Here is a 22,481-nt window from a genome sequence, read left to right as displayed (position 1 = left end):
CAAATGTCAATCCGCCAGGTACAAAAGCCAACATTTCCCTGACGGTTGAAGACACTCATTCAGAAGGCTCCCCCTCAGCAGGCTGCAGGCTCCTCCTAGCCACTCCAAATCCAAAACCGCTGTTCTCATCACCATCCCTTTCATCCTACATGCTGGGAACAGCCCCTTGGCAAACCCCATCGCTCCTCACACCACCTTCCAGAAAGCTCCTGAGCCTCCAAGTCTGAGCTTGCTGGTGGCATCGAGACACAATGAATGGCAGAAAAGCTCCCTTCCTAAGGAGTCATTCCAGCCAGACGGGCAGAGCCTGCTCTGGCTGCAGGCTGGCACCGGAGGCTTGCTTTCGCTGTTTGGAAAGCACAGGGGCTGGTTACCACAGATGATCCATCCATCAGATCCTGGCCCAAGGCCACAGTTAGTAAGCTCCAGGGCTAGAGATCAGAGCTCCTGTGCCCAGATTCCATCCCCCTCCACACCACAAAAGGATTTGTTAAAAGACACGTATAGTGAGGGGTGGGCAAGGCCTAAGAAAAGAAAAGTCACAGAATGACGACAGTCCCCCAGCTCAGATAAGCCTAGAAATAAAAGTAAGACATTTAGGTATTCTTCTGCCACACTGGCCGGGCGTGGTGGCTCACACTTGTAATCCCAGGACTTTGGGAGGCCAAGGTGGGCAGATCAGCCTGGCCAACAGAGTGAAACCCTGTCTCTACTAAAAATACAGAAATTAGCCGGGTATGGTGGCACACGCCTGTAGTCCCAGCTACTCGGGCACCTGAGGCAGGAGAATCGCTTGAAGCAGGCAGACGGAGGTTGCAGTGAGCCGAGACTGCACCACTGCACTCCAGCCTGAGCAACAGAGCAAGACTCTGTCTCAAAAAAATAATAAAAAATAAAAATACATAAAAAAATAGAATCATGGGCCGGGTGTGGTGGCTCATGCCTGTAATCCCAGCACTTTGGGAGGCCAGCATGGGAGGATCACTTGAGGTCAGGAGTTCGAGACCAGCCTGGCCAACATGGTGAAACCCCGTCTCTACTTAAAATACAAAATTAGTCAGGCATGGTGGCGGGTGCCTGTAGTCCCAGCTACTTGGGATACTGAGGCAGGATAATCACTTGAACCTGGGAGGTGGAGGTGGCAGTGAGCCAAGATCGCGTCACTGCACTCCAGCCTGGGCGACAGAACGAGTCTCCGTCTCAAAAAAAAATTTAAAAATTAGAATCATAACGCTGACAAGCATGTAAGGGCCCGATACATACTCCACTGATGGTGCTGTCTCAATTGGTTTTACCTTTCTCACAAGCCATTTGCTAAGAGGTGGTTGAAGTCTTTGAAAAGCTCATACCCTGGATGAAAATGCTCTGGAGCTGGATTGTGGTGACGGCTGTACGACACTGCGAATGTACTAAATGCCACTGAATTGTACTGTACTGTATTTTTATCTTTTTAGAGATAGTCTCCTTCTGTTGCCCAGGCTGGAATGCAGTGGCACGACCATAGCTCACTGCAGCCTCAACTTCCTAGACTCAAGCAATCCTTAGCCTCACCCACTGCCCCTCCTTCCCAGACTAATTTAAAAAAAAAATTTTTTTGTTTTGATAGGTACAGGGTCTCACTATGTTGCCTAGGCCAGTCTCAAACTCCTGGGCTCCAGGGATTGTCCTGCCTCAGCCTCCCAAAGTGCTGGGATTATAGGTGTGAGCCACCACGCCCGGCCATAAATGCTGTTTTCGTGAAAACTAATACCAAGGGTAAGAATAATCAGAGTATTGCCAGCAGATGGTGTTTATAAAGTTTTTATTTTCCATTTTCTTAAAAATAACATTTGATTTCCTTTATGCATGTGTGGAGTGTACTTGTTTCCTTAGGCTGAGTAATAGGCAGATAAAGACGACACGAGGCAGGGTCCCCAAGTGGAGGCGGGGCGGGACGTGAGAGGATGGGGGCGCAGGGGAAAGGCAGGGCTGGATGACTCACGGGACGCTTGAGTGCCCATCAACGCACACACACACAGTCTAACACTTTGTTTTTCAATTTTTTTAAAGACATCTAAAATTACTGAGAGATACGATTTCAGCAGTTAAATCTACAGACAGAAATCCAAGCACTTGAACACAATTCCTAACTCTAAGCTCAGTTATTGCACATCACACAGTTTAAGCAGGCTTCAGGCTGGAAAGCAGTTCGCTCTGCTGGGAACTTCCTCGGGATGTCTGGGTCTCCTTCTGCGGTGTCTCTCCCCTGGGACTGCCGCCAGCCCGCAGCCTCTCGATGACCCCAGGTGTCAAAGCTCAGCCATTTGTTCTCCCCAAGGGCTGAGGGCTTGGGCTTTGGTGAAGCAGAGGGTCCCCGTGTTGATGCCAACGGACCCCACCCCCTCCAAGGTGAAGTTGGAAGCAGGTGAAGCTCATGAAAGGCTGAAGCCAGGCGGGCTGGAGTGAAGGGGGGTGACCACCCCCCACGTGTGGGACAACAGGGGGCAGTCAAGATGCCGCCACCCACCACCCCTCCCTTCCAAGCTCTCAGGCCATGCTTCCTTCTCCATCACCCTTGGACCCCCTCTGAGTGGTCTCTCAAGGCACATTTATTTTCTCTTCTCCAGCCTACCAGATCTGACATCCACCTCCCCCAGCACCCATGGGCTAAGGAGACCTGGGGCAGCCAAGGGGAGTTCCAGGACTAAGCAAGCAAGAAACCGTTCTTTGAACAAGTGGTTAAGCTTCTTCCAGCATGGCCCTAATTCCCCTACTTGCCTAAGCCAGGGGAATGGGGGCAGGAAGGAGTGAGGCATCGAGGAGAGGGCACTGGAGGGGCTGGGTGGCAGGCCCCTTGGTCAAGGTCACAAATCAAGGAGCTGAGGAAGGACAGATCTGCAACCTTGCTCATGAGGAAGCCTTAACCTTGTCTAACAAGAAGCCACTTTGAGGCCGACCTTCAGCCCCACTGGCAGCTGCTGTTTTGTCTACCTTTTGAGGGGCCCAGTCTCAGTGGGGCAAAAGAGTGTGGGGGCTTCGGAGACAGGCAAGGCTGGACCCCTGCAATCCTGCCAGAGGCTACTTCAATCCTTTTTGCTTTCTTCCTAAAACATATTTACAAGGACACACAAACGTGCACAGCCAGAAGACCCAGAGACAGAGAGAGCACGTGCCCCAAGAGCGGAGGGCAACATCGAGAGGACAGGAGACACTCTTCCTCTGAACTCCTTCCTTCCCCAGGCCCCCCAGCATCCTTAACGACCCCCACCCCCACCCCGAGGAGGAAAGTTCCAGAACTCCAGCTGGGGCAAAGGGAAGAGATAGGTAGACTCCAATCCTAGCAAGAGCAGAAGTTTCAAGTAGCTCCGAGTCAGAGGCGCGGCTGCCTCAGAGAGCAGAGAGCTGATGTGGAACAGCATTTCCCTGAACTGAGCCGGGGCTGGAAGGGGAGGTGAAGAACAGAGAGAGGACGGGAGAAAGAGGGGACTGGGGGACCTGGAACGACGCGACACCTCAACAATCAGAACTGGGCTGCGGAAGGGGAAGCAGTTTATGGAGCTAAGTGGGGCTCTGCTATTTCCACCAAGAAGGACTCGGAAGATGTTGATTCCAGGGCAGAGTGAGGGGCAGACGGGGTGAGGCTCTTCTGTAAAGTCCAATAGACACTCGCAGATGCTGGGAGGCTGGGGACTGCCAGGTTGGGAGCCTCACCCAGAGAGCCTCACTGCATTGACCCCACACCCGCCACCCACCCAACACACAGGGGGCCCCTCCTCACACTCCCAGGCCACCAGGATGGCCCCCAGGTTCACACACAGGCACACGCACACACGCTGCACTCACCACGCACTGAAGGGCATCACAGCCCCAAGTCTGGGTAAGAAATTCTCCACCAAAGGTGTTAAGGAATTTGCTTTGCTGAGGAGAACTGGACGGGTGGTGGAAAACAGCAACAAACAAACAAAAGAAATGCACAGGGCCTCTTCTCATCTGGTGAGATGAGCTCACACTGCTCAAGGGATGTCGGGGAACAGCAAGGTGTGAGCCCAGAGCCCGGCTGCACCTGTCCTGTTCCCTTTGACTTCTCACTTTTCCACACTGCAGGCTTCGAAACAGAGCTTGGGGAAGCCCCTCTGCTGGGGCAGCCCTAGGGAATCCTCAGAGGGGCCAGAAGGCAGCCCTGGGGGCTGAGGGAAGTGGGGCTGGACATGGCCTGTGGGTGGCTCTCCCCTGGCAGGAGGAAGATCATGGTCTCAGAGCGCGGGAAGTCTGCAGCTTTCGACAGCTGCTTCTCTCTGGGGTCTCAGGGACAGGTCTCCTGTTGGTCTGGGCAGGACAGGAGTGTTAAGGGTCAGGGAGGAGGTGGGCACACACCCCCTTAGCCTCGACCCAGGCTCCTTGCCTGCTGCTCCTGGCCCTCAGGCGCCCTCAAGTGGATGAGGGGACCCCAGCAAGGGGGATGGAGGCAGGAGTTGCACCAAGGGGGAGCCAGGCAGAGATCAACTGTGTAACCACCGCCCAGTGTCCCCAAGAGAGCAGCCCAGACCATGGCTCCACCACGAGACCCAGAGAAAAGGGACAGGCTATTCTAGGGTCTAGGATTCAGAGCTGCCCCATCTCAACACCTAAAAGCTCCCCCAGGCTCTCCAGCCACAGCCTCCTCCTGCTGAGCCGACCCCCTCTCCTCACCCTGTTCTACCTGCACCACCTGGGCCACCGGGGACAGACCTCAGACAGCTTGGCAAGGCACCCTGTCCCTGGCCTCTCAGCTGCTGCCCTCCTCCTCCGCCGCCGCCACCTTCATTCTCTGCCTTGGGTTAGGAGAGTTTCTCTAGTGTTTGGGGATCCGGCAAAGGGACAGGGCTTGCTGTGGCTGGGCGTCCTGGCCCGTCTCATCTGAGGCTGGTGGGGATGTCATACCACATCGGCCCAGTTTTGGGAGGACCTCAGCCGGTAGACAGCTCCCTGCCCTCCCTCCCCTTTGCAATGGGGACAGGCTCGCAGGCCAGAGCTTGACCTCAGAAGCGGGAGGGAGAAGGGCAGACAGGGGCCGGTCCAGCCAGGGTAGAAACCAAGGGGTCAGGGCTGGGCTGGAGGACACGGCTGGGGGCATCTCATTTCATGGATTTTGACCTGTCAATTTGTATTTGTGTGTGAATGTATTTTAAAACCAACAACAAAAGGAAAGACAACAGCTACAAGGAGGCCGAAGGGGCCTTTGGGTGACTCACTCTGCCAGGAGCAGTGTGGATCAAGGACACATTTGTCAGCGCATGCCACACATACACACACACACACGCATGCATGCACACGCACTCACACTGTCACCCGTCCCAGCCATCCGTGCCACACACATGCCATGCACACTCACACTCCCAGTCCCCCCAGGTGGAGCAGGGTCCTTCTGACTGCATTTCCGGATCCGTTCTCGAAGCTGCCTGCTGCTGCTCAGAGCTCTGCTGTTGAGTCCCCTCCGGCCGCCGGCTCCTGAGGGCGTCTACCAGATGTAGCCCCCGTCGTCAGCCTCGCCTGCCTCGCCCTCCTCCTCCTCGGCTTCCTCGCCTGCTTCCTCCGTCTCCTTCTCCTCCTCGTCCTCCCAGCCGACACCGCTTCCAAAGTCTCCTGAGAAGCCCACGATGTCATCTGTGAGGGGACAAAGCCAACAGGGGGTGAGGGAGCTTCTGGCACGCACCTCCTGGTATCCCACGACAAGGGCCCCCAGGCCTGGGCCCCCAGCAGGCCCCGAGCTGCCCAGCCCGTACCGCAGTCGGGGCTCCCATGCGTGCGTGTGCCAGTCAGCTCCAGGCCCAGCTGGTCCACACACCAGCAGTCACCGCTGCTCTGGTCACACTGCATCTTCCGGTAGTAGCCATCCTCGTCGCAGCTCGGGATGAAGATGCCTGAATGAGACAGTGCCAGGCAGGGTCAGAGCAGGGGCCCAGGCTGTGGGCCCCTCAGAGAGGTGACCTCAGGGCCTCATGCATGAGCAGAAGTCTACACACCCCCAGAGCCCAGCCAGACCGGGTGCTGACCCCCTAACAGGCCCAGACGCTGAGGGCTGGACACCAGCCAGCAATTCTTCTGGCTCTACTCACTGGAGATGAGGAAACCCGCTTCCTTGAACCACTGCTCAGGCCCCTGTGCCAGCTCCCAGCCGCCCCATCAGTTTCCCTGACTCCATGGCCCAAGTCTTCTAGGACAGCCAGTCTGACTTCACCAGGTTTGACACTCTCCATCCTCCCACAGTTCCTCCGGCCTGGCTGTCCCCTGCCAGGAAGGCCCAGCCTTCTCCTCCCAGCCACTCTGAGTCCGACCTGCCTCCGGGGCCCACTTGCTTTCCTGTAGGCCCCCCAGCTGAAGCTCCCGGGCACCTGCGTACAGGTCACACTGCTAGTTCTGTCTTTTTAGTGTGTCCATTTGTGAGTTGTGTGTTTCCCGACTGGCCCGAGCTAAAGGGTTATGAGGCCGGGGACTGCGTCCGTCTTGCCATCCGCTCAGAGTTGGGCTGGGTCTGCTGCTGTTGTACCTCTGGGGCCGGCCCCCAGGTGTTTATGGAGTACATGAGTGAGTGTCTCTCAGGGAACGGCCTCACTCAAACATTAGTCACACCCTTGCTGAAGGAAACCAAACTCAATGGAGGGTTCCAGGATCCTTCTGTATCCCAAACTCTAGCTCCAGCATGGATGGGCATAAAATTAGTGCCTAAAACACGCTTTTCCCGGGGTGGATTGGGAGGCCCTGCCCCACCACAAGGATAGACACAGAAAGGGGGCATCCCTCTCCTGTCTTCCTAGGCCAGGGCCTCCTCTGGGCTTCATGTCTGCCATGAGGCCCAAGGCTGGAGCCCCTGGGTCTCAGATGAACCCAGGAAGCTGTCCCCACCTCCTCCTCTGAGAGCCTGGTCTGGCCACTCACCTGGCTTCTTCTTGGCGGCCTCCTGGATCTGGACGCGCTCCAGCTCTGCCAGGCAGGGGGGCTCTGCGGGGAGAGAAGCAGCCTCTGACGGGGCTGTCCCCTGGTGCTGGGGGGATACACTGAGCCCTTCAAGGCTTAGAGACCCAGGCAGGGGCTCTGCAAGATGAAAATACCCCGTTTCTGACAGGGGGCCACCCCACAGCAGGGGTGGGAAGCACAGGGGCTCTATGGCATGAAAACGTCCAGTCTCTATTTAGGGCAGCTCATCCCACAGCTGTGGATGACCTGAGGTCCCCAAGAAGTCCTAGGGACCCATCAGAGGAGTAATAGGGTTCAGAAGAGGAGGCGGGGTGAACACACAGACACCCAAAGATGAGAGACCCCAGGGGAACATAATGCTAGAGGGAATGTTAGAGAACTCCCAGGCCTGAAAATACAGCCACGCGCTACACAACGACACTTCAGTCAACAATGGACGGTGGCCCCATAAGATTACAACACTATTTTTATTGTACCTTTTCTATGTTTAGCTATGTTTATTTTTATTTTTTATTTATTTATTTTTTTGAGACGGAGTCTTGCTCTGTCGCCCAGGCTGGAGTGCATTGGCGCGATCTCGGCTCACTGCAAGCTCCGCCTCCCAGGTTCATGCCATTCTCCTGCCTCAGCCTCCCGATTAGCTGGGATTACAGGTGCCCACCACCATGCCTGGCTAATTTTTTGTATTTTTAGTAGAGACGGGGTTTCACCCTGTTAGCCAGGATGGTCTCGATCTCCTGACTTCATAATCTGCCCGCCTCAGCCTCCCAAAGTGCTGGGATTACAGGCATAAGCCACTGTGCCCAGCCTTATTTTATTTTTTGAGATAGAGTTTTGCTCTTGTCACCCAGGCTGGAGTGCAATGGCATGATCTTGGCTCACTGCAACCTCTGCCTCCTGGGTTCAAGTGATTCTCCTGCCTCAGCCTCCCAAGTAGCTGGGATTACAGGCACCTGCCACCATGCCTGGCTAATTTTTGTATTTTTAGTAGAGACAGGATTTCACCATGTTGGTCAGGCTGGTCTCAAACTCCTGACCTCAGGTGATCCACCCACCTCGGCCTCCCAAAGTGCTGGGATTACAGGAGTGAGCCACCATGCCCGGTCTCGGTTAAGCTATGTTTAGATGCACAAATGCTTACCATTGTGTTACAACTGCCTGCAGTATTCAGCACATAACATGCTGCACAGGTTGTAGCCTGGGAGCAATGGGCCAGGTGCACAGGAGGCCGCACCACCAAGGTCTGTGTAAGTACTCCTGTGATGCTTGCGCAGTGACGAAATCACCTAATGATGCATTTCTCAGAATGTATCCCCCTCGTTAAGTGACACATGACTGTAACTAGCAGCCAGCCTCTAACTTGTCTGCAACCTTGGGAAGTCCCCACCTCTCCAAGCTGGAAGACTGCCTGGTTGTAAAATGAGGACAGTTCCCAGCCTCCTGCCCAAGAAAGCTGCTGTACAGAATGGATGGAGTGGCCTTCAAAGGCCCAGAAAGTCAAAGTGCTGGAGTGATGCAGGTCGCAGGAGAGCTGGGCAGTCAGAGTGGTGAAACAGATCACAATACCACGCATTTGCAGAGGGATTTGTGAATTACACGGTGCTCTGCACAGATTTTCTTGGCTCATCCTCACAACAGGCTCCAAGACAGGTATTGTAATTTCCTGATGCGGATGAAGAAGGAGAACTCAGAAAGATTTGGTCACTTGCTGGGGGTCCCTGACTAGTGTATGGTGGGGCCCGGGCTGAAGCTTTGGGCCCTGACTGCCGATCCCCCACCAAGATGGGGAGAACCATCCAGTGAGGAACACCAGGGCTTCCCCAGCTCTGGCCGCACAGGTCAGGTGAGCCCTGGGGACCTCAATTTCCTGAGATGACTCTAGTTTGAAAGCTCTGGTTTCAGGTATATTCAGCTGAGAAATTTCATCACATCTCTAAGGCTGATGACAACGTATGTAATCACTGATTGGTGGCACAAAATTTAAGATGTGCCCAAAAGAAGAATCACCGAGAAGCAAATGCATCTTCAGCTCTAAGACCCTCACTTGTACAGCCTCTTCCCAAGCCCTCTGAGGGGCCCCAGAAAGTTTATATTTGTTATTTTTCATACTCTTTCTTTCCTTCTTTTTTTTTTTTTTTTTATAGGTTCTTGCTCTGTTGCTCAGGCTGGAGTGCGCTGGCACAATCTCAGCTCACTGTATGTAGCCTTGACCTCCTAGGCTCAAGCAATCCTCCCACCTCAGCCTCTCAAGTGGCAGGGACCACAAATGCATGCCACCATGCCTGGCTATTTTTTTTTTTTCATAGAGACAAGGTCTCCCTGTATTGTTTGGGCTGGTCTCCAACTCCTGGGTCACATGATCCTCCCACCCTGGCCTCCCAAAGTGCTGGGATTTTTTTTTTTAACTCGTTCTTAAAGAAGACCTCCAAAAGTATATAAGCTTCAGGACCCACAAAATCTGGATCCACCTGGGAGCCTGCCAAGGAAGGGAGCTGAAAGTGTTGGCTTCCCTGGGCCTTAAGGAATGAAGCCCTAAGGGAGTACAGGAAGTGGGCAAGCTGGGAAAGTGCTGGGCCTGGGGACGTAGCCAAGAAAGAGCTACTCTGACTTCCCAAGAGAGCCTGGAACTTCGGGTAGAGCCCACACAGGTGAGGCAGGGGCCTGGGAGAGGGGCCGCACTCACTCTCCCTCCAGAAGCAGAAGCACCACTCAGCAGTAGAGACCCGGCCATCCTTGTAGGTGTCACAGGAGTTGAAGAAGGGACGGATGCAGACCTCATACTTGTCCAGGTTGATGGCGGCCAGCTCCATCTGGTCCAGGAAGAGGTCAGCACTGGTGTCCAGCTTGGAGAACATCCAGCCAATGGAGTCCTTGCAGCTGGCCCCCAGGCTCTTGTCCAGCCCTGGGAAAAGATCAGGTTCAGGCACGCTTCATCTGGCTATTCAGCCGTTTCTCCAGCCCTCCATCCCTCCACCTCGCCGTCAGCCCCAGCCCTCTGTTCTGGGTCTGGGCAGCTTGGAATCTAACCATGGGATTGAGAAACTCGAGAATGGCCAAAGGTCCTTCCTTCCACCTCCACATAGGACTATGCCTGAACCATTCAAAACCCTGTTCTGAAAGCCCTTCGGGGAAAAGAATTCCTGCTTTCCCTGGGCTACCCATGTCAGGGTTTAAGCTCTCTCCACCCATGTTAAGTTCTTCCTACTAGCTAACCGGTATCCCTCCTGCTCTGGTGGAAGCTGACTTCTTCAGGGTGAAGGTTCTTTTGGGGCCCAGATGGTAGGGCCCCGAGTCCGGCAGGAAGGAACAAGGGTGGGCTGGCCCAGCATACACCTGTGTCCTCGGCCCCTTCCCTATCTCCCTCCCTCCTCCAGGCAGAGCAGCAAGCTTCCTACCGCTGGCCGGGCTGGCTACACTGCTGGCTGAGCCATTCTGCTTGGAGTTCTCATGAAGGAGCTGGAACCAGTCCCGCAGCCGATCTCCCAGGTCAGCCAGGTCCTGACCAGTGCAAGTCTCTGCAGAACAGAGACAAGGCATGGAGGGCGAATGTGCAGTGGAGCAACAGAGGCTCGATCTCAGTCTGGGGTCCTGCCCTGCAGGCCAGGAGGCTGGGGAGGGGTCAGGGAGGCAGCAGCAGAAGGGAAGGTGGAAATCAGGGGCTTCCTCTTGAGTCCTCTCCCATTTCCCACCACCTGCTCCTTCCTGGCATGAAAAACACACAGCCCAGGTTCCTTGTGACTGAGTCCCTCCCTCTGCCCACCTTCCAGGCACCCAGGGCAGAAACGAGGGCTGAGCCCAAGCCTCCTGCTCTGTGTTAATCTGGGCCTCTGACCTCACAGCTCCCTCAAGCTTTCTGCATTTTTGCCACTTCCCTCTTGCTCTGCACACCTCTTCTACCACCCTAGAGCCCTGATGGAGGTGCCAGGTGGCCCTTCAGCACCCCCAGCCTGGTGGCCCAGCCCTCTCCTCACCTGGTTTGCCATCAGCGGTGGAGGTGGCAGCCTGCTCCGTGGGGCAGGGGCAGGGGCCCTCGCATCGCACCGCCAGCTGCTTGCTGCTCAGGCACGCCTGTTGCTCCAGCTTACACTGCACACGGGGAAAGGTGGAACAGAGGACTGAGGGCTTACCCCAGGGGTCCCCACAGCTGGGGACACCCTCAAGCCTCCCATGGCAGCCACATCTGCCTCCCCCCATGGAGTGCCCATGAACAGCCTGAAGGGTCCTCTTGGTTCCTCTGCAGACTGAGGTGCACGGTGGAGAGAAGCAAGGCCCGGGAAGCAGGGCCCAGAGCTGGTCCTAGCCACGCAGGCTCCCATGAACCTGCTCGGCCCTCTCTGAGGATTTGTCCCTCCCAGGACACCTGTCTCCCCTCCCCTGCCCCTGTCGCCCCTCCCCTGTGTTAGCTGTCTGTTGCCCCCCTGGCTCTCATGGCCTATTCCTTGGTCCCTCTGTTATCAGCCATCAGCCCTTCCCTCAGTGATCTCCCCACAATCACCCCAGTGGACTTTTCTCAGTTCTCCTGATAGGACACAGCACCGCCTATGGAGCATCTAACAATTCCTCGGCCTTCGCAAAGAACTGCTTCTGCCACAGCTGCCTGCTAAAGCCAGGTTCTGACCAGGGCCTTTTCTCCTGGTCATATCTCTTTCTTCTCATGGGGTGGCTGCTAATGGGAAGCGGGTCATCACAGCGCTCAACAACATTATCTCACTTGGGAGGCTTGGGTTTCTCCTGCTCAGCAGAGAACAGCAAGGCACACAGAGGCCCAGTGACTTGCCCAAGGCCATGAGCTGGGATGAAAGCCAGACTTCCTGCCGACGTCCACCTCCCTAAAAGACAGCGTGACCCCTGGACCGGACCGCACTGCAGCGTCCGGCCCAGATCTCGCCCTGGCCTTGGGTTGTGGGACACTAGCTCCTCTTCTTCTCCTCCCCGCCTCTGCCAGCTCTGCCAGCTCCCCTGCACCTCTCTCATCTCCTAAATGCAGCCTCTGCCCTGGCCTCTTGCTCATTCTCTCTCTCTCTCCTCCCTTTCTTCTCCCTGGATGACCTCATCCCCACAGCAATGTCAATCATCACCCACAGCGGGTGACTGAAATCTGCATCTCACTCCAAGAAGGCCCCTCAGCCCTGGCACCCACCCCAAGCCAGCTGTCAGTGCCCTCCTAAACCAAGCAATTCCCGACTCCTTGTTGCCAGTAAAAACATTCATTATCAGCACCTGCATTTCTATGTTACTTTTTTTTTTTTTTTTTTTTGAGACAAGGCCTCACTCTGTCACCCAGGCTGGAGTGCAGTGGTGCAATCATGGCTCACTACAGCCTCGAACTCCTAGACTCCCCCTCAGCCTCTCAGATAGCTGGAATCATAGGCACACGCCACCGCACCCAGCTAATTTTTGTATTTTTTGTAGAGACAGGATCTCACTATGTTCCCCAGGCTGGTCTCAAACTCCTGGATTCAAGCAATCCACCCGTCTCAGCCTCTCAAAGTGCTGGGATTGCAGGCGTGAGCCACCGTGACCAGCCTAAAATTTTTTAAATGCTTTCTCAAATATTGTCTCCTGAAATCCTCACAAAAATCCACATAAGGTGCAAATTCATTCTCCCAATCCGTTCCTTCTTCCATCGCCTTCTTATGGAGGATGATTTCCTGCTGCCCCAGAAGGCCCCTGCTCACTGGTGAACGCTGGCACCTCCCTGTGGAAATCCTCCTTTCTTCACCCCCTAACAATTGGATGCCAGAGCTCCTTCTTCCACAGCCATCCACACTTGGCTGAGGTCTTCCCTCAGTTCCTTTGACTTGCAGTTACCTGACCATAGTGTCTCTTCCAGGCCCCACTCCCCACCTGCACCTGTCCGAGGTCAGGGACAGACAGGGTCTGGCTCCAACTCTCAGGTAGTCCCAGCCAGGGCTGCAGGTAGCCCCAGTATCGCTGGCTGCATTGAATGCACTGACCTTGCCATCTGGCCCCACCTCAGTCTTGGAAACCCCTCCGGAGGCCCCAGCTGGGTCATCCTTTCTGCTTCCTGTGGCCTCAGGTGACTCCACCCCCACCCTACCTGGGACCCGGGCTCCTCACCACAGAGCTGTAAGTGTGGCCATCTGAGCCGCAGACAGAGGCAAGCTGGGCCATGTGGCAGGGCTTGCAGATGGAGTCTTTGTTTCCATGGAGTTTCACGGTGGGCTGCTTGATCCTACAGGAGAGGGTGGGGAGCACACCAGGGTGGAGGTGACAATGAGGAAGGAGCAGGGGAAGGGAGGGCTGAGGAGACCTGTTCCAACAGGAAGGCAGCAGCAATCTCCAGCAGATCAGCCCCTTCCTGCCCCTCCCCACACTCCCCACACTGCTGCCAGACCCTCCTCCAGCTCAGAAGGATGGAACCAACTGAGCAGGGCATAAATTCCCCCAGCTTCTCTTCTTCTAGGAGTCACTGAGTCCCGTGGGGCCTTCAGGTAGCAACTCCAGGTCTGACAGCCAGGGGTAAAAGGGAGTCACACTTCACTTAGGGGGTCAGACCAAATCTGAGGTTGCAAACTGATGACCTCTGGGCCATACTTGGCCACCAAGTGTTGTTTTTTTTTTTTTTTTAATTGAGTTATTTATGCACTAACGTTTACCAAATGGGAGAGCTCACATAAATACCTGGATTCTTGGCCTTTCTTTGAAAAATGGAAGCATGGGAGTCCTGGACCTGCATTCCTACATCGCTGTAATAGACCAGGGCCAAGAAGCAGCTGCCTGCTTTCCACCATGCCTGTGCTCCACAGAGTGGCCCGTGACCAAGGACTCTTCATGTATTACATTACCGGCCACGCCCCTGCAGCCTTCTAAGACTGCAACCCCATCTTTCATCTTCTATGATTCAGGAAAGAAGGGAGGGAACTGGAACTTTTTCCAGGGTCTTGGAGCCAGGCAGAGCCTTGTCCTTGGGCTGGAGCTAAGACTTCCTTTTTTTTTTTTTTTTTTTTCTGAGATGGAGTCTCACTCTGTCACCCAGGCTAGAGTGCAGTGGCGTGATCTCGGCTCACTGCAACCTCCGCCTCCCAGGTTCAAGCAATTCTCCTGTCTCAGCCACACGAGTATCTGGGACTACAGGCACAAGCGACCATGCCCAGCTAATTTTGTATTTTTAGTAGAGATGGGGTTTCACCATATTGGTCAGGCTGGTCTCAAACTCTTGACCTTAGGTGATCCACCTGCCTCGGCTTCCCAAAGTGCTGGGATTACAGGCAGGAGCCACTGCACCCAGCTGGAGCTAAGGCTTCCTTAAATGTCCCTCACTCCTTTCTCCTCTGCAAGCTACAATCTCTCACAAGCTACCACCTTAAATATTTCATGAAGTCACTGCATGTCAGAGCTGAAAGGAAACTCAAATTATATGGTCTAACCTATTTGTCTTAGAGATACTACATCAAGGCCCAAAAAGGAGACGTGACTTTCCCTGGATCCCACAGTGTTTGGTAATTGTTCTCATATGGTGTGGCTTTCTCCTCGTTCATCTCTTGAATGACTTACTTTAGATGAAGGCAGCCGCCATGTTCTGAGGACACTCGAGCATCCCTATGGAGGGGTCCACATGACCAGGAACTGAGGCCTCCCACCAAGAGCATAAGACTGAGCTTAGAAGTGGATCCTCCAGCCCGACAAGCTTTCAGATGAAACAGCCCCAGCCAGCACCTTGATTATAACCTCAAGACAGACCCAGAGCCAGAACCATCTAAGAGAACCACTTCTGGATTCCAACCCTCAGAAATGATGTGAGATAATACATATTTGCTGCTTTAAGCACTAAGTTTTACAATTTATTTAACAGCAGTAGATGGCTAATTCATAAGAAGAGGGTCAGTTGAGCCCTTGCTCTTTGAACACACCCCCTCCAGGGCTCCCACCTCCCCAAACCTCTCACCTGTGCTCCAGCTTCTTGCGACTGATGCACATGGCCCGCTGGTAGCCCTGGGCGATGCACACCTTGTGGCGGCTGCACTTCACCTTCTGGCAGGGGTCCTTGGTGGTATCCAGGGCTGCAGGGGTACAAAGTCAGGACACAGGTCACCTGGGAGAACCCAGGAACCTCCAGCCCCACTTCTGAGCTGGGAGGCCTCTCCCTCCAGCAGCCCTTGATAACTAGAGCTCCTGAGCTCAGAAGTCCCATTCTCACTGGGGCCTGGCTGCTCAAGGAGCCCCCAAGCAGGCTCAGGGCTTGCCCTCTGGTCTCAAGTCTTCACACGTGTCAGTCACCTTCCCCCGCCGGGAGAGTCATGTTACCTTCATCTCCTTGCTGATTGTCCTCCCAGCTCTTGATATAGTCATCCTAGAGGACAGACAGGGACAAGGGAGAAGGGAAAGGCTAAGATCCATATCCCAGAGGTTCAACTGTGGGGCCAAGGAGAGGCCTGGGCCAGTGATGTCATGTGCCAATGGCCGTCATCCTGGTGGCTGACCCCTGTCCACCCAGGCCCTGCCAGCTGCCTCCCCCACACCTCTATCCCTATAAACCCATGTCCAGAATCCTTTCCAGCCTCTCCCATGAGCTCCTGATTGCCCCCATGCCACACTGGAGGCTGGCAGGGAAGGCAAGTCAGAGTGAGGGTGTGGAGGGACAGGAGGGGAGGGGGTGTGCTCTACAGAGACCACACAGAGTGGGGCCCCGGGCAGTACTCACCTCCACTTCCTGGAGATCAGGGAACAGCAGCAGGCCATGGAAAACGGAGCAGGAGGAGAAAGGGAGAAAGACGAGGATATCAGTGTGAGGCCCTCTGGTGTTCCTGGGGTCCCCCGCCTCATCATGTGGCCAAGCAATGGCCTTCGATGGCTGTGTTCCTCTGACCCCCAGGAACCCCAATAAGAGGCCAGTATTCTTATGTCTTCACCACAGAGCTTAAGACTGGCCTTAGGAGTAGCAGGGGCCCGTGACTTTGAGAGGGTGGAGCACCCCCACTCCGTTCCCAGCCCAGCCCCAGCCCCACCACCAGGACAGATGTCTGAGGTGCCCACGCTGCACAGGAACAGAGCTTTTCATGCCTGCGCCCTGGGTGTCTCAGAAACTGCCTGAGAAACGGTGCACTGTCTGTCTCCTGCCAAGGCCCCTTCCTTGTCAGTCTCCTCTCCTGACTTCTGCCCACCATGCCCTCATCCAGTCTGCAAAGGGACGCTTTTTGCTCAAGGTCTGACATCTCTGCAGGGCTCAGCTGGTACACGGAGTAAGGAAGGAAGCCATGCCTGTGATGAGGCTTCCCCAGTTATCACGATTCAGCTTCAAACCCTCAGAGGCAGAGGACCCAGAAAGGGTCCTACGAGGTCACCTGGCCCAGCCCCCTCTTTGTGCAGGAGAAAGCCCAGAGACAGATGACCTGACCCCAGGTCCTCTCGTCACACAACCCAGGTCTGCCGATGCCCAGCACAGACCACTTTTCTTGCTACAACACACTCTCTGAGGCCTAAGGCACAAGGGAGACCTTCTCACCCTGATCCGGCTGCAGGGACCTCTCAGGCCCGTGGACCACAGAGTGGCCAGAGGCAGAGCACCTCCCACCCGACCCAGCTCCCTGGCAAGAACGCTCAACTTATCTGGCTTCCTCCCTTTCCCCTACGGGGCAGAGACAGTTGCTAAAACACACCAAACAGTCCGAGGGCACTCCTGGTGGAAACTCTGCCAGGCAGGCAAGGAGGGGGCCTCCCAGGCCTGCAGGCTGGCAGTGACAAGGACCAGCTGCCCGCTTCCTCTGCGTGGGGCTCCAGGAGGAACTCTGGGAGCTGGGGGGAGAGGGGCATGAGAAGCTACGTGCAGCTGCCCCCTTCATCCTGAGTTCTGCCCTAGACCAAAGGAGCAGAGATGTGCAGGGGTGAGCAGAGCTGTCAGGCCTGGGGGAAAAGGGCGTGGGGCCATGGCACCAAAGGGCACCCACATGCATGCAGCAGTGGGCACACAGAAGGGTGCCTAAAGGGCTTTGAAATCCCAAGGCCTTCAGGCTTCTGAAGCCTCCCCTGGAAGCTGGCAAGCGTCAGAGCAGGCAGGGTGAGGCCTCCTGGACAAAGGCCAGAAGGGGCCAGACCCGAGCAAGTGGTTGGCATCACCACCGAGAAAGACGCGGTGTGCACAGACATAGACCCAAGTGCATGCTTCTGCACGTGTGTGTGCATTTATGCAGACCCAGGTGCACCCATGCACACTCACAGGTCTGTATTATGTAGCGTGTGTGTGCAGGCGTGTTTGTGTGTATGCACATCCTCATTTATGCACAGGTGGACATATGCACACACGTGTGTAGTGACAGTAGGAAAACAAGGACACTAACAAGGACATTGTTCACCCAGTGCCAGACGGTTTTTATCCAGAAACGAGGTAACAAAACCCACTCTGTGAGCAGCCTCCAGTTTCACACTCGAGGCTCTCCCTCAGGCTGGCCTTCCTGCCTCTTCCGCAGTGAGAGAAGGAGGCAGCAGGAGACGGGAAGGAGGGGGAGGGCGGGAGGACCGCAGACTTTTCCCGTGAGAGCCCAGGGCGGCTCTCTCCCTCTCTCTCCTTCTTCCTCTTGCTTTCACGTGCCTCCCCGTGTGTTCCTATGTCCCTCTCTCCTCTGTCTCTCTCATTGAGCCTCTTCCCCACCCCTCTGCTCGGCCCACACCTGGCCCACACGTACCTGTCCTAGCAGCCGAGAGTCCCGCAGTCCCTGGGCCCAGGAGCAGACAGAGGAAGGCTGCAGGGGTGCTTCCTGGGAGCCTGTGGGGCACCTGGCCCAGCACTCACCCCATCCCTCAGGCTTGACCTGAGCGCTCCTGAGCCCCCAGGCAAGCCTCTGGGGAGGCTGCAGGCACCACTTCCCTCGTTTGCTAAAACCAACGAAGCCTTCTCCAGGAGCTCCTCGGGGTGCAGAGGTCCTTTGCTGGGGGTCCACCCCACAGGAGATGGAGGGAGGCCAAGAGAGGTGTAGCTGCTGAGGCCACGACGACAAGAGTTGGGACAAAAGTGGCAACTGGTCTCCATCAGCTGGGGTCTTCCCATCTGTACCCATCATCCCCCAGGGCTGTGCAGGTGACGGGAAATGGCTGGGTTCTGGGAGAGAGGTATGAGCCCTCAACCATACCTGCCCTCAACCAACAAGATCTGTGTGCCTATAACCCACCTGCCCCAGAGTGGGTGTAGGGAAGGCGCCTCCAGCCCCTGGGCGTCATCTGAGGCCCCTGGCACCCATCGGCTCACTCCCACCCTCTGGCCCAACCCTGCTGCCTTAACCTCCAACCAGGCTATGAGTGGAATTTTTGGGACTCAGTACACAGTGGATTCTCGAAGGTCAAGATCAAGAATTTATGATTAGAAATTTGGGGGAAAGTGGGGATGGCGTGGGAGTTCTAAGAAAGGGGCTTTCCCCAGCTGCTCCGCCATCCCCCACTCCCCTCCTGACTCAGCTGGCAGGGAGGGAGCCCCTTCTGTGCAAAGCACTGCCCCAGGTTCCAGCCTCAGCTTTTTGCCTCTGCTGTGGCCAGGCTGGGCGGGCAGGATGGAGGGGCCCCGGTGGATCTGGATTCCAGGACCCTCACTCCCAGGAGAGCAAAGGCAGCCAGCCAGAGAGGGACGAGGAGAGCAAGGCCCTGGGGTCCTGCAGATCCCCAGGCTTCCCCCGACCAGTGCACCTTGGGCAAGCACCCGACCTCGAGGGGCTCAGTGCCTATCTCCCAGGGCTACTCAGAGATTAAAGCAGATGGCACCTGCGGGGTGCCTGGGGTCCAGGAAGCACTTAACAAATCAAAGCTGCTATGATGGAGAACAGACCCCGGACTGCGAGTGGGGGAAATGGGGGACAGAGATGCCACATGAGGAACCCCAAAAAAGTGGAGAGGGAGAGGCCACCATGGGGATAGCAGAGACCAGAGCGGGTACGAGGAGAGTCCCCTAGGGGGTCTTGTGGGGAGGAATGACGAGGAAGTCCTCTGGGCAGCTTGGGAGCGGCCACTCTGAGGGTAAAACCCAGGGACACACTGAGGGGTCCCTGAGGCCAGGTGTGGGCTGGCGCCATCTTTAAGCTGAAAAAAAGGTGTTTGTTGGCAAGTGCAAATAATGCCTTTCCGTGCAGTGTTGGGTGTCTATTTATGGCACCCTAGTGGGCTCATTAGCAGTTGTTAGAAATAGTCTGATCAGGGCACCTGGGGCTTCTCAGGAAACAGAGGCCCCATTCTACACCTGAGAGTGGTGGCAGGTGGCTCTGCTGCCAACCTCACCTGGAAAATGGGGATTTGGAAGAGCCCATGGCTTGTATTGCATGGTGCTTATATACGCTTATCTATCTACCTATCTATATGAGTAAAGCTTTTAATTTAAAAAAAAGTTTTAATAGAGATGGGGTCTTGCGCCATGTTGCCCAGGCTGGTCTTGAACTCCTGGGCTCAGGCAATCCTCCTGCCTTAGACTCTACGGTGCTGAGATTATAGGCGTGAACCACTGCAACCAGCCTGCATGGTGCTTTTAGAGTAAGTTCTCTCCAGGCATTTGGATGGGTCTGCCTTTTATCCTCACAGTCCTGTGAAGTAGTCAGAGCCAATAGGATCAACACCAGAAGAAAGGAGAAAACAAAGGCTCAGAGAGGCAGAGCAACTGGCCAGAGATGGCAAGACAAAAGAGGAGCTGAGTCAGGGTTCCCCATCACCCCCTCCCACCGCACAAGTTAGAGTCTCTCTCCTTAACAGAGGACGAGCAACTGCACTGAGGAGGAGGAGGCAGAGAGAAGACATAGAAGGGCATTGGACCAGGAGTCCACTTTCAGCCTGGCCCATGGCGTTTCCTCAAAGAAGTCACTTCCTCGCTGTTGAGGACCTCAGTGGTGACTGCACCTTAGAATCAGCCAAGGAGCTCTTTATTTTTATTTATTTATTGAAACAGAGTCTTGCTCTGTCACCTAGGCAGGAATGGAGTGGTGCAATCATAGCTCACTGTAGCCTCGAACTCCCAGGCTCAAGCGATCCTCCCACCTCAGCCTTCCAAGTACCGGGGACCACAGGCATGTGCCACTATGCCTGTCTAATTTTCGTTGTGGTGGTTTCTTTCATAGAGATAGGGTCTTGATATGCTGCCCAGGCTGATCTCGAACTCCTGGGCTCAAGTGATCCTCCTGCCTCAGCCCCCCAAAGCACTGGGGTTACAGGCATGAGCCACTATGCCCTTCCCCAAGGAGCTTTTTAAACCTTCCAGCACGCACATGCTACCCGAGACCCCTGAAATCTCATGGGTGGTACCCAGCTCGGGCCAGGCTTCTGTGCTGGCTCTAGGCAGGCAGCTTAGAGACCACTGGGCCAGCCATCAGGACTTAGGTCCCTCCCGCTCTGTGCTTATGTCTAATATTTTGCTTATGTTCTTGGGTGTCTTCACCCCAAACACAGGGCCTCTGGGATGAAAACGAACAGCCATTCTTCCTCCCTCCGAGGGTGCCTCACACAAAGCGATACAAGATGTGCTGAGGAGCAGGCCGGCCCTGGGAGAACCCAGGCTCCTGCTTCCAATTCCAGGCCCGTTCCAAGCACGCTCACCGTGCCACCCTCGCCAACCCAAAGACTGTCCTGCCCCTTCCCCTCCCAAATCCCTCTCACTTGCCCTCCCTGCCCTACACCCACCGGCCCAGACCACCCCAACCCAAAAAACTGCAGCGCCTCCTGAGGGTCTCCTTCCTCCCACTATCTTCCACACTGCTGCGGCCACCTGGATCCTTCCAGAACACAATTCTGACCCGGTCTCTCTCTCTTTGAAACTGAATATACAGTTTGATCTCATTTTGGGGAAAAAGAAAGTGAGTAGGTGAAAAGGATTTATACCAAAATGGTAACAGTCATTTCCTCTGCTGGGTAGGAATACAGAGAATTCTGACATCTTTCTGCTTTTCTCCAACTTTCCCCAAAATTTCTGCAATGAACATATATTACTTTGTCATAAAGGGAAAAAACATAATCATAATCATAATAAATATAAATAATAGGCCAGGCACGGTGGCTCACACCTGTAATCCCAGCACTTTGGGAGGCCAAGGCGGGCGGATCACGAGGTCAGGAGATCGAGCATCCTGGCTAACACGGTAAAACCCCATCTCTACTAAAAATACAAAAATAGCTGGGTGTGGTGGCGGGCGCCTGTAGTCCCAGCTACTCGGGAGGCTGAGGCAGGAGAATGGCGTGAACCCGGTAGGCAGAGCTTGCAGTGAGCCGAGATCACGCCACTGCACTCCAGCCTGGGCGACAGAGTGAGACTCCGTCTCAAAAAAATAAATAAATAAATAAATAATAAAAATAAAATAAATTTTTAAAATAATAAAAAATGTAATACGTATTATATTTTGAAAGCCTTTCACGGGTTCCCAGTCACCTACAGAACAAATTCCATCTTCTCTTCTACCCCAGCTCCAGGTCCTTCCTGCAAGGTTCCAGCATGGCCAAACCTCAGCACCGCCTTCTCCATCCAGAATGCAAGTTCACATCAGCCCCAGAACTTCTACTCGTCTCCCAAAACCCAGCTCAGCCATCATCTTCTCGGGCCCCACTCCTTATCCTTCAGGCCAGCCGTGCCTCACAGAAGTCTACCATTGCTCCAGCGACACCAGGCAATGTCGCCTCTGCCTCACTCCGCCCTAGTTAGATAGCCAGTTCCTTGAGAGCAGAGACCATGTAAATTTCTTCTCTCTATGCCCAACATCTAGTACCTAGTAATACACGCTCCTAACAATAGCTGACATCTTTATAGCAACTACCACGTGGCAAGCATTATGCTAAACACTTCACATTCACTGGCTTGTTTCCTCTTCACAACAGCTCTAAGAAACATTACTATTATTATCCCCATGTCTCAGATGATAAAATTGAGGCTCAGAGAGGTTAAGTGACTTAGGCAGGGTCACACAGCAATCGCACAGGAGAAGAGTGCTGCACCCAGAACTGTGAGTCCAGAATCCGTGCCCCTAACCAGCACTCCATAAATGTTAGCTGATGAAAAAAGTCCTAGGCCAGGGGTGGGTCCCAGGGGGCCCAATCCCAGCCCACAGGTGGTTTCTCCTACCACACCAACTCTGCTTCAAGTCCTAGGCAGGGAGTTTTGCAGCCAGGAGAGGAGGGTCTGGCGGTGGAAGGGGAAGACACCTGGGGGCCCCCATTCTCCAGGCATTTTTCAGAAACCCCTTCACACGACCCCTGGTTCGGCTGGTTTGGAGCTAACCCATCTTCAGCTTTGATCTCTGCAGCGCAGCTCAGTTGCCATGGAGACGGTGCCCACTGAGCCAAGCTGGGGGAGACAGCAGTGAGTGCGCAGGCCTAGTCGGGCTTAGGGGGCACATGCTGGGTGTTTCCAAGTGCTGTTTACTTCCTGTCATTTTAATTAGCACCCAAATCACCCGCTCACTTCACAGCTTGAATTAACCCAATCTCTCCCAGCTTCTCCATCTGGTGTGAAGCTTGGGACCCAGCAGCGAATCAGCAAAGAAGAGCAGCCCTCCAGACCCTGGCTTATGGGGTCAAGATCCACCTGCTTCTTTGCAGCACAGTGTGACAGGGAGACCTCACCCCCTACACCCCTC

General features: G+C 55.0%; 1 protein-coding gene across 5 annotated transcripts in view; it reads right to left on the bottom strand.

Moving 5' to 3' along the window:
• Positions 1–1,784: 1,784 nt before the first annotated feature.
• The window catches only part of SPOCK2 (SPARC (osteonectin), cwcv and kazal like domains proteoglycan 2), a 29,199-nt gene continuing 8,502 nt past the window's right edge, over positions 1,785–22,481 (bottom strand). Inside the window, exons 2-11 of one of the 5 annotated variants that reach the window (XM_063727608.1) lie at positions 15,599–17,870; positions 15,202–15,247; positions 14,843–14,957; positions 13,015–13,129; positions 10,905–11,019; positions 10,329–10,541; positions 9,617–9,835; positions 6,895–6,957; positions 5,742–5,879; positions 1,785–5,622 (exon numbers count right to left, since the gene is read on the bottom strand). In XM_063727608.1, the coding sequence (XP_063583678.1) occupies positions 5,477–5,622; positions 5,742–5,879; positions 6,895–6,957; positions 9,617–9,835; positions 10,329–10,541; positions 10,905–11,019; positions 13,015–13,129; positions 14,843–14,874 (1,041 nt within the window). In that variant the 5' untranslated portion in view covers positions 14,875–14,957; positions 15,202–15,247; positions 15,599–17,870 and the 3' untranslated portion in view covers positions 1,785–5,476. Of the gene's footprint in view, positions 5,623–5,741; positions 5,880–6,894; positions 6,958–9,616; positions 9,836–10,328; positions 10,542–10,904; positions 11,020–13,014; positions 13,130–14,842; positions 14,958–15,201; positions 15,248–15,598; positions 20,512–22,481 lie in introns of those variants that run through there. The other 4 variants (XM_054522491.2, XM_054522488.2, XM_054522489.2 and 1 more) reach the window with 4 other exon arrangements.

Source organism: Pongo abelii, chromosome 8 (assembly GCF_028885655.2).
Source record: "Pongo abelii isolate AG06213 chromosome 8, NHGRI_mPonAbe1-v2.0_pri, whole genome shotgun sequence".
Taxonomy (NCBI): Eukaryota; Metazoa; Chordata; class Mammalia; order Primates; family Hominidae; genus Pongo; species Pongo abelii.
This window is presented reverse-complemented; position numbering and strand designations above follow the sequence as displayed.